General features: G+C 35.9%; 2 protein-coding genes across 2 annotated transcripts in view; both read right to left on the bottom strand.

The window, feature by feature from the left end:
• Positions 1 to 232: 232 nt before the first annotated feature.
• endog (endonuclease G) lies at positions 233 to 2,915 on the bottom strand. The gene is made up of 3 exons (XM_019069439.2): positions 2,238 to 2,915; positions 977 to 1,086; positions 233 to 836 (listed from the first exon to the last, which is right to left on the bottom strand). Exons 1-3 carry the CDS (start codon positions 2,784 to 2,786, stop codon positions 560 to 562), a joined length of 936 nt encoding a protein of 311 aa, XP_018924984.1. The 5' UTR covers positions 2,787 to 2,915; the 3' UTR covers positions 233 to 559.
• Positions 2,916 to 4,354: 1,439 nt separating this feature from the next.
• ntng2a (netrin g2a) overlaps positions 4,355 to 11,566 on the bottom strand; it is a 70,629-nt gene continuing 63,417 nt past the window's right edge. Inside the window, exons 6-8 of the mRNA XM_042729424.1 lie at positions 9,607 to 9,774; positions 7,570 to 7,704; positions 4,355 to 5,931 (exon numbers count right to left, since the gene is read on the bottom strand). Of these exons, the coding sequence (XP_042585358.1) occupies positions 5,714 to 5,931; positions 7,570 to 7,704; positions 9,607 to 9,774 (521 nt within the window). The 3' untranslated portion in view covers positions 4,355 to 5,713. The remainder of the gene's footprint in view (positions 5,932 to 7,569; positions 7,705 to 9,606; positions 9,775 to 11,566) is intronic.

The raw sequence follows: 11,566 nt of genomic DNA, 5'->3' as shown, positions 1-11,566 counted from the left end.
CAACTAAATTCATCCTGAAGATGTCTTATTTCCAGGTCTGTTGCCTCATACACACTGTAGATCGTATACTTGGGTATATAGTTAAGTTATGTGGTAAATTATGGGCTTGTGCATTTTTAATGTGTTGACAATCATGAATTTAGGTTATTTAAAGTGGATTAAAACAGATATTGATTCTAAATACCATTCATCTCTGAATCATCATCATCAAATGTGAATAAAAAAACAAATATGATTTCAGATTGGTTTTATTTCCAGTAGTACAAATGACATTTCACAGTTGAAATTAAAATCTAATTTCACACACAGTTTTGGCTTGGTTAAAAATCATATTGGCTGACATCTAAAAACAGTAATGATATTAAAATTTCTCCTCTATTTAACAAAAGGCTACAGCATTAGACTGTCAGCCAGTGACTGATATATCTCTCTCAGTAGTTTTTCCACATACACTGAAAATTAAATAATTTCCCTGGTGACTTTATAAATGCCTGTCAGTGACATAATGAAACTTTGAGGTATTTTCCATTCCCCCTCAGTAATCACTGTAAACTCCTCACTAGCCTGCAGTAATGGCTTTCAGACTGCTGGTCCTCTTCATGATGTTTGGTACGAACAGCAGCCCAGACGCTCTCTCGATGCTCTCGATGGGAACCAGGAAGCGTTCCAGCGGAATCTTGTCATCGACCGGCATATTGGGCATCACATAGGACCGCAGCTCCACGTCTCCTCTTGGCTTTTCCAGAATCACCACCTTAAAGAAGTGAGTCGGCACGGCTACATGGTTCTTTCCCAAAACCTGATACTTCACATACATTTTCCCATCAGGTTCCTGTCTGTAGATCCAGGAAGGGAAACATTAGGTTCTGTCAATTTATTAAAATATCGGCTGATTAAATAGTTTCGTATCTTGATTTCAGGCTAGTTTGAAAAATCTTGAGCAGTGCTTCTCAAGAGCATACTGAGAGGCTTTTACCGGGGTAAGTAGAGTGGTCCAGTGCACACAAAGACATTCTGGTAATGCTTGGTGAGAGAGCGACAATATTTCTCCAAGTTATTCCATGCGTTCTGGTTTAGATGAGGATTCTGTTGGGAAAGATGTATGTAATATTAACAGCCATAATTACCCATACAAATAGAAAAATATTGAATAAGCAAACTCTTTAAATGATTGGTGGTTTTATGGATTGTATAAAATAAGGAGCTCATGGAAATCTACCCTACTCTTTAGTTCTTACCAACACAAAGAATTACAAAATTAATTAATTACTTCCTTTTCAATTAATGAGTAAGAATTTGAATACAACAGACCTAAGAATTTTAATAACCTAAACAAATTTATTTTTGAACTCATAATTGATTAGACATTTATATAAATTCAGTAAAAGTTTAATTATTAATAAGAAGCAATTATTAATAAATAGAATATTAAATTTAAATAAGTTAAATTCATTGTCATAGGTGACTTTTCAAATTAATTTTCTAGTATATTTTTTCCTTACTGATTAGACCTATAAATTCATTAACTGATAATAAACAAATGATAAATAACTATTAAAAATAAATTAAATGCATTATTATCGGTGGCATTTTAAACAGTGTTTATTAATGTCTATTTTTTTTTCTGATATATAAAAACATCTTTACCGGCATTGACACTTATATCAATTTAATAATGGTTTAATTATTAACACTAAACAAATGATTTGTAATCCAAAATAATTTAAATACATTTAAAGAGGTTTTTAAGATCTTAAACGTTGATTATTTACACTATATATATATATAAAATTATAAATCCAGTAATAGTTTTATTGTTAAAAATAAACGATCAAAGTTCAAAGATTTAATAAATAATAAAAAAAGTAACAAGTATGCAATAATAAATACTTTATACGTAGCATTTTAAACATTGATTATTAATATCATATATATATATATATATATATATATATATATATATATATATATATATATATATATATATAAAATACTTTTCTCTAAATTGATTAGACAGTTATATAAATTCATTAATTTCAATTATTAATACTGAAGAAATCACTGATAAATGCATATTTAAAAATACGTTACAAATAATGCATAGTTATATGTGGCATTTTAGAAATAGATTATAAATATCATCCAAGGATACAGTTTCAATGGAATTGTACTCCCTTAACTGCTGTTTGCAGGAAGAGCAAGGCTTGAGCAGCTGTTATTCAATGTGAGTGGCTCACCTGTGGTGACACATTGCTCAGGTAGAAGGTGTCATCCATGGCTTTCTGACTCCATTTGTGATTGGCTGCTGCGGCCAGGTGACCCCTGTCAAACCCACTGCCCTTGTAATCCACATTGCTCGATCTGTGGTAAACATGAACCGAGTCGTCCTCTTTGAAATCGCAGAACTTTCTGTCCGAGGTCCCGGTTACCGTCTCGGCGTTGAGCTGCTCTATGACCCAGGCTGCGGTCCTGTTTCTGGGGTCGTACGAGGTCACGTAAGACTCTCTGCTCTTGATGTTGGACAGGGAAGGGAAGCCGTACTTCATCACAGCTGTGGATCTGCTTACAGCGACCTGTCCCGGCTGGTACGGGCTAACCTCTGACGCTGCGTCGACGCTCGGGACCGGGATGACCGGGATGCGGTCCAGCAGTCCGCCGCTGTGACTCGTATCCCGGTTTTTGCTAAGGCGATCGCCGGTTGCTGTCAAGGTGGCACCGATGCCTATACCAGCTGTCACTGACAGCCCGGATAAAACCCACCGCGAGCAGAAAACACGATGCATCATTCACTCTTAATAAATACAGTTAATTAAACTGAATAAATAGAGCTTTTATTTGCTTACTGTATTCACATAACCCATGTGAGTCAGTCCCACCGGCTGAACAAGCGCACAGGACATTTAGTCGCATGTTTATGACATCACTTTTTTTTTATTTTTCTTAAAAAGGCAGAGCACCATTTCAGAATTAAAGTTACAGGGTCAATGCTACTATGCAGAACGTTTTCATGTCGCAAACACTTCTAAATAGTGGATAATATTTAGTTTAATTATTAGTTCTTTTTTATTAATATCACAATTAAGTTAAATAATTTTTAGTAATTTTAAACTTTGGTTTAAGCTGGTGTACCCTTTTACACTTCTAAAATTGAAATATCTTTTTTTTCCTCTATTTAAAATGTTTCTGTCAGAATAATTTAAATTAATTCACTGTTAAATATTTAAATGGGTTTTCCGTGTCCTCAAAATCACTTTAAATCCTGTTATTGTTATGTGTAAAATTTAGAATTTTTAGCTTTTAATGTTTTGAGCTTTTACCCTTTATTTTCTGTTTTATTTTAAGGTTTTAGACCTTTCATTGGTTTTGTCATTTTATTATTATTATTATTATTATTTTATATAGTTAATATACATACTCAATAGTTAAACTAGATAAGATTTATACAAGCTGAAATAACTTGTTTTGTTAACATTATTTATTTACATTTTATGGTGTTAGTTTTAATTAATCATAATAATTGATGGTGGACCACAATTTAAATGTTTTAAAAGCACAGCAGCTTTTAAATTCATATATGAGGTATTATTTCCCATAAGAAAAATTGGAACCTATGACTCAAATGCTAATTCTGTTCTGGGTTATAATTGAAAATCAATCCCCTGATTGATAATGATCTAGAAATATCAACACTACAAATTATGCTTTAAAATATTTCAAAGTTAACTTTGTGTAAGCAAACTGTCAATCCCTCACTAGGCAATGGCTAACTTTAGCTCTTTATTTCCATCATGTTAGTTTTTTCTAATCAGAGCATAGACTATTTCTGAAAGTCTGCTGTATAGCCTAAAGTAGGTATATAATGCTTTCATAACTTACAAAGTTATGGAGCTTAAACATAAATGAGCCCACTACATGTGCAAACACCCAAACTGGAATTTCCAGTGCTAATAACATAATACACTGTATGTTATACAGCATGCAATCTTTTTCTGTGAATAGTTTGTATTTAACTCACGCTTGGATAGAGCCTTATTTATCTGTTTCCAGAAAGCAAAAGTCTCCACCTGGCATAAGCTCTGCTGACTCAAGTTGTGTGTTATTAAGGGTATATTTATTTATTTATTTCAGTGCAGGTGGTTAGAGCAATGCAAACGGCTCAGCACATTTGATTCTGGGTCTGTAGACATATATACAGCCGATTTACCTTATGAAACTTTCTAAGGAATAAAAATAGCCTGATATTAATTACCCTTATTAGCCGCCGTGACTGTTGTGTCGGTAGCAGGCGCTAACTGTAAAGCTTTCATATGAATATAGAAGGACAGAGTCTAAAGAAAGACAATTCACTCAGGTCTCTTTGTGCTTTCTGATTGTCAGGTTTTATTCATTTATAATATTTATTGATAGTATTTTGTTTACCCTGGCTCATCATGAATGTAAAGCATTTGTAAATATTAAATACATCAAAAAGCCCATGAGCCGCTAAAGATTTTGGCATTTCTTCGAGTCTCGCGCAAGGAAAATAAAATTATTTGAAAAATTACCTGATTGCATGATATACAGTGTGCTGAATTTTTAATTGTTAATCTGAATGGCCATTCTTATTGTGTTGATAGACGATGCATTTTTTTTTCCTTCTGTGCTTCATAATTATCTAGTATTTATTTGAGGTTTGTGGGACTTTGTGCTTTAGGAATGTACTCATCATCATGTGTTAATAAGCAGTCCTGAATGGTCATATCTGCACTGATGAATACATGCCAGTAACAAGATGATGTGCAGGTTACATTGAGCTAAAGCTGTGCATGTAATGAACCGTTTATGCTTTATTTAAATGTAATTATATAAATGAAGAAATATTCCAAATATATTAGTGATGCACTCTGATGTATCATCAAATATAGTTTTACCATGGTGTGAATACCATATGCACTGCAATAAAGGCTGCAATGTCTTTACAATGGTAACATTTACTCAACAAAAATAACAGTTTCTACAAAAAATATTGAAATAATAATAATCGTAATATACAATACTTCATATTTCCTTTCAGATAGACCGATATATGTATATTTTTTCACTGTGACAATTTAAAACCTCTTTCTACATTCCATAAACATAATCTCAAACACAAGCTATAGAGTCATTCTTTCCTCATACTAGCGGGACGGCGATTAAACATCCTTTTCATCGGTTTCATCTAACCTCAATGGCAATAAAATGCGAGAAAATGCAGCAATGGAAAGAACTGTAAAAACAAGTCTTCAAGAGAAGAAGAATAACTTGGCATAAGTACGCTTCCGTGATATCGACCGTTTGTTGTTGGTTAAAACAAGCTGGCTAAGTGCAGTGCTTGTACCTCAGTGAGCGCCGAAACTACAGAAAAAGTAGAAATGCAAAGGAAATGAAACCACATCTATATATTTCTCCACTTTCTGTAGAGTTTTGTCTAGAGTGAGCTGAAACTGAACTTAAGTTGTTTTTATTCTGTTTTTGGTATAAAGTTCAGGCGATCAGTGATGCTAGTAGACGAGCAATTAACTGCTTGTCTCATGAAGGCGTTTTGACCTCAGCGCAGCCACCGCCATTTCCAAAAAAGATTCAGCACCGTGAGGCTGGGTCCGTACAGGTTCAGGCCTCTCTCTCTTCATCCACAGGGTTCAGCCCTTTGGCCTGCGTAGACTAGGATCAATATCAGGACTAAGATGAGTTTCTAGGTGCTGGCTTTAAGCAGGCTGTTGGCTAGAAGGCAGAGCAGCAGCGTCAGTGTGCTGAGGTAGCAGGCCGATGCGCCGTCGCACCCTTTCTCGCCCTGGCAGCGTGGCTGCTCGCACAAAACACCCCTAAAGCTGGACGGACACACGCACTTCTGGTTCTGGATGCAGGAGCCGCCGTTCTGACACAGGAGGAGCTCGTCGTCACACACGTTCGCTGGGAAAAAGGACAGAGGGGAGATTCTCATTAATGATGTTCCAGATCTGCAGATAGATCATGTTTTAAGGGATTGTTCTGTTGTCTTAAAGATAGGTAAATTTTTTCCATCCTAAACATCGGTATTCATTTAGCAGATATCTTTTACTCCTATTGATTTAAGGTGTTCACATTGACAGTTAACTGGAAGTTAATCATTATTAATAATAACCAAAAAATATCAACTTTTGGCTTTTTTTTTTGAGGGGGGTGTGGGGGGGGGACTTGTGGGCCAACTGTCTGTAAACTAATATATGTACACCGCTGTTCAATAGTTTAAGGTTGGTAAGATTTAAAAAATATTTTTGAAAGAAGTCTCTTATGCTCACCAAGCATTCATTTGTTCAAAAATACAGTAAAGAAAAAATATTCAAATTTAAAATAAACTTTAAGTATAATTTGTTCAGTGTCACATGATCCTTCAGAATTCTATCATTCTAATATGATTTGCTGATCAAGTTTTCACTTTATTATCAATATCGTAAAGTTGTGGTGCTTAATTTTTTTGTTGAAATTGTGATACATTTATTTTCCAGGATTCTTTGATGTAGCAAAAAAGCTCAAAAGAACAGCATTTATTAGAATTTTTTTTTTTTTTTTTTTTTTGTAGTAGTAGTAATGTGAAAATCCTTTACATCAGTTTAATGCATTGCTGAGTTATACTTTATTTTAAGGTTTTCTTGTTACAGTGTAATTATACATTTAAGTACTGCGTAATATTAATTAACTACATGTACTTACTGTATGGTTAGTATTAGGGTTTGGCCTAGGGTTACTTGCATGTAATTATGCATAATTAATTGTTACTATAATAGAAAGTACGTGTAACAAGGACATCTTACAATAAAGTGTAACCCACTGCTGAATAAAATTATTAATAAAAAAATCTGAATTTTATATTAGAAAATAAATAATAGATAATAATAATCAGTGTATAAAATCCCATTAAATATTTAATTATAATTTGTTTATTATTAGAATTTAATGAATGAAACCGCACCTCACAGTAAATTGATTTAGAATTTAAAAAGCAGTAAAAAAAAAAACAGGTCATTTATTATTTCACGGTTTATGCAATGCCTGCATGAAAACCAGTTCTAATTAGAGCAGAGACGATAATGATGACCCGGGATCTGTGAGCTATTATAATTTGTGATCCAGCATTAATGATGGTAATCTACACTGGGAGCTGTCACAATCAAATGTATATTTGTAAACAGTAACTCCAGTAGTGGTGAGTTGTGATAAGCTGGTGTAGGCTTTGGGCTGTTTTCTAGTCCTTGGATGACAGTGTTTCATTATACAACAGTTCTTTGCATGGTTTGAACCAGCAGCCTCACTGCTTTAGCCACTGTATCACCCCACCCACAAGTATCTATAATACACACCTGCTGCAAACAGCAGGTTGTTATTGATAGTACAACAGCAAAGACCTCTTTGAGTAACAACAATGTTGCTCATATGTTTGAGTAAAATGACAGCCATATGTTGTTCGTTCACAGCACTTTATTTGTTGTACGAGTGGTATTATCCATCACAGAATGTGTCTTTAATGACTAAGCCTGTGTTTAATGCCTTTGTGAAGGAAGTGTGACTTACGCACGCAGCCTTGCTTCCAGGTATATCCAGGCAGGCAGTCCTCACACTTCTGGCCTGTGGTGCCCTCTCGACACTGACAGAAGCCTGTGTCATTGCACCGGGCGTGAAAGGAGCCCAGCTGATTACAGTTACACTCTGTGTATAGAAAATAGATACATTATTCAGCAATTGTACATTATTTATGCTGAAACCTTGATAACTATGAAAACATTTAACTATGAAAACACTAACTTTCAGAACGTACAGTATATCTCGAAAATAGCTTGTTTCATGCTACCAATATTACTGCTTTGCATATTGAAGGATATAGTTAGAAACTATTTTAACTATGTTCCTAATGGGGCAGTAAAACTGTGTTGGACTCGACAGCAAACCTGCAGCTCTTAAAGAAATTATTTCCAACACACCCTGAGGGTGAGTACACTTTAAGCAAATTTTCATTTTTGAGTGAACTATTATAGTTCACTCAAAACTGAAAATTTGCTTAAAGTGTACTCACCCTCAGGCAATCCAAGATGTAGATGAGTTTGTTTCTTCGTGTAAACAGATTTGGAGAAATTCAGCATTACATCACTTGCTAACAGATGCTCCACCAGTACAAAAAGTCCGTGCCCTGTTGTCCTCTCACAACAACATCAACCAGCACATTTCTTTAGACATCTCTTGGACTGTTTTTGCTTGTAAAATATGGTTGATCTGTGCATATTTCTCACCTGATCCAGACAAGATGACTGGAGAAATCAATAATATTGATATAGGGCTTGTATTTTACCTGGAAGCAACATTTTGAAGTTAAAATACCTTAATGATTGATGGATTGGAGTTGTGTCAATTACTTGTGGATTACTGTGATGTTTTTATCAGCTGTTTGGACTCTCATTCTGACGGCACCCATTCACTGCAGAGGATCCATTAGTGATCAAGAGATGTAATGCTATATTTATCAAATTTGCTCCAATGAAGAAACAAATGTATCTACATCCTGGTTGGCCTGATGGTTAGTACTTTTTTTAACGCAAATTTTCAACAGTGCCACATAGCATTTTGCATAAGAAAAACTGTTTACATGAAAGTCTTAATGGCACAGCAGCAAAAATGACCTGTAGAATTCTAAGGGTCACAAAAATATGTGGTAAATAGTCATAAATAACATTATTAGTGGACCTCCAGGAAAATGAATGTTTATAAAAAAAATATTTAAAAAATGATGTAGTGTTTCAAAAGCTACAGCATTTTGCCTAAAGGCAATATAGCCTAGCCTGAAGGCAATAGGCATATATTCACATGTTAGCAGGAGAAATTCGCTTCTATGTTTGCAAGTTGTCAGTTTTATGCGATCAGTGGTTGTTCATTAGTCATGTAAGCAGGGTTTGCTCTGTGCATTCACAAGGGCATAATTTGTCCATCTGGGCAGCTGTCAGTCATAGCGCAGTGATTTATGTGTGTGTATTTTTCCAGTAGAGGTCACTGTATCATTAACAAAGTGTTGTGACAGATTGCTTGAAAAGCTCTTGTAGCAGTTTTCATCAAAAAGGAAAAAAATATTAATCTTACGCCTTTTGATTGTATTTCTCCTGCCCCCCATTGTAAAGTCAACATGAAATCGAAATTCATTCTATTTACTTTTTAATACACATTCCTTGTCTTATAGTGAATGATTCATTGTATTCCAAAGAAAATATTTTGTCTTCATAATCTTTTATCAAAATGTCAAAACGCCTGTGATGTAAAGATCACAAATCTCTCTCTTCAGTTTTAAATTTTAAGATTTCTTGCGAGACTTTAAAATGAATGATGCTTGATATTAGTATATTTAAATCCATACTTCTGTTGGACTTCAGTAGGTCAGAAATTGTCACATGTATGGCAAGGTGGTGGCAGACCAAATGTTGGACCGTATGCAAATAAGGAAAGATTTCTCGACCTTTCCAATTCCATACATATCATTTGGCCAGAATGGACAATTTCTGAGTGGCATGGTGTGGGTGTGTCAGGGGAACATTGAAACGGATTGGCGTGGAGTGATATCTGACTGACCTATGCAAACATTCTCATCGTCCAGCTCAGCGGAAGCATTCCGGAAGTATCCGAGGCGGCAGTGCTGACAGTTCTGCCCTCTAGTGTTGTGTTTGCAGCTCACACAAGTCACAATGTTGATGAAATCAATGTAACTGCAGCGATTTGAGTGACCGTTGCACTCGCAGTCTGATGGAGAAAGAGTAGATAGGTGTTAGTCTCTGGAACAGGGAATGAGGGACAGGAAGGGGAAAGACACAGGAAACCCATGGATGAGAGGACATGGGCATGACATGTAGATGCTAAGAAGACTATAAACTAGGCTAAGACTATTTAGCCAGCTGGAAAATCTGGCAGGCATTTAACACTAACAAAAAAAATGATGTGAATTAGATTACAAACCATATTAGCCAGTTGATTTCCAGTCCAGCCAAATCCTACCTTAAAGGGATACCCCACCCCAAAATGAAAGTTTTGTCATTAATCAATTACCCCCGTGTCGTTCCAAACCCGTAAAAGCTCCGTTCGTCTTCGGAACAAAATTTAAGATATTTTGGATGAAAACCTGGAGGCTTGAGACTGTCCCATAGACTGCCAAGTAAATAGCAGTGTCAAGGTCCAGAAAAGGTATGAAAGTTGTCGTCAGAATACTCCATCTGCCATCAGATGTGCAATCTGTCTTATATGAAGCGACAGGAACACTTTTTGTAAGCGAAGAAAACAGAAATAACAACTTTATTCAATAATTCCTTTGTCAGCAGTCTCCTCTGTGTCTCTCCATATCACCGTATGCTGTGTATGCTCTTCTGTGTCATCCGCGCCACAAGGATGCGCTGTTTTATTTCAAATCAAAGCAAAATACACGTAGAAACAGCGCATTCTTGTGGCTCTGATGACACAGAAGAACATATGCAGCATACGGTGATATGAAGAGACACAGAGGAGACTGCTGACAAAGGAATTATTGAATAAAGTTGCTATTTTTGTTTTCTTCGCTTACAAAAAGTGTTCCCGTCGCTTCATATAACACAGATTGCATGGCAGATGGAGCATTCTGACGACGACTTTGATACCTTTTCTGGACCTTGACACTGTTGTTTATTTGGCAGTCTATGGCAGGGGTTCCCAAACTTTTAAGCCCGCGACCCCCATGATAAATGCGCTGCTGCCCCGCGACCCCGCACCTCCCCCCACCTCACCTCACCTCACCTCACCTCAACAACCCCTTTTTTTGGAGCCTCCAAACACCTTTAACTTTAGCAAACAGCGGGATACGTTGTGTTGCTGCGCGTGATGTACGTACGTAACTTGATTGTGATTGACGCTGACGTAATCTCGTAATGTCTGGGACAAAATTACAAATTGAATTAAAATATATATATATTATATTTTTTTTATTTGTATCAGACTTTTCTGCAAACACCATTTAACAAGTATTGAATAAACCCTTTCACACGTAAGTTTAAAATATTCTGGCTGACCCCCCAGCGTGAGTTTTTCAAGGCGATCGTTATTTAGATGTGTCACTTTATGGTTTCTTAGTTTGTGCCGCAGACGCAGTTCAGAGAATCGGATCTGTTGGATTTACAACACGTGAATTCATCCACTTCTCACGAAATACATAAAAGTAAGTGGATGGTGAACTGTGTGAATAATAGATTAAAACTTTAAAGTTACTTACACAATGTGTTTCTGATATGCATAAAACGTGTCTAATTATAATGGAAAGGATTATTATTGCCTCGTCCTTTGACATCAGTGTGCATTTTACAAACTCTAAATGTAGGCCTATTGTTTTTTTTAGTACTTATATGTCTGAAACCCTAAAATAAATATTATGTGGTTGAAAACACTGAAAAGTTGTGATGACAGCTCTGAGTCTGAGCGCGCCTGTCTCTGGCTCAGCGCCAGCCAACGCGCGAGAGAGCATATTTGAATTTCACGTCATGCACTGACCGGTGTGATCGTACACTCCAGGGAC

The sequence above is a fragment of the Cyprinus carpio genome, chromosome B8 (assembly GCF_018340385.1).
Source record: "Cyprinus carpio isolate SPL01 chromosome B8, ASM1834038v1, whole genome shotgun sequence".
In the NCBI taxonomy this organism is placed as follows: domain Eukaryota; kingdom Metazoa; phylum Chordata; class Actinopteri; order Cypriniformes; family Cyprinidae; genus Cyprinus; species Cyprinus carpio.
This window is presented reverse-complemented; position numbering and strand designations above follow the sequence as displayed.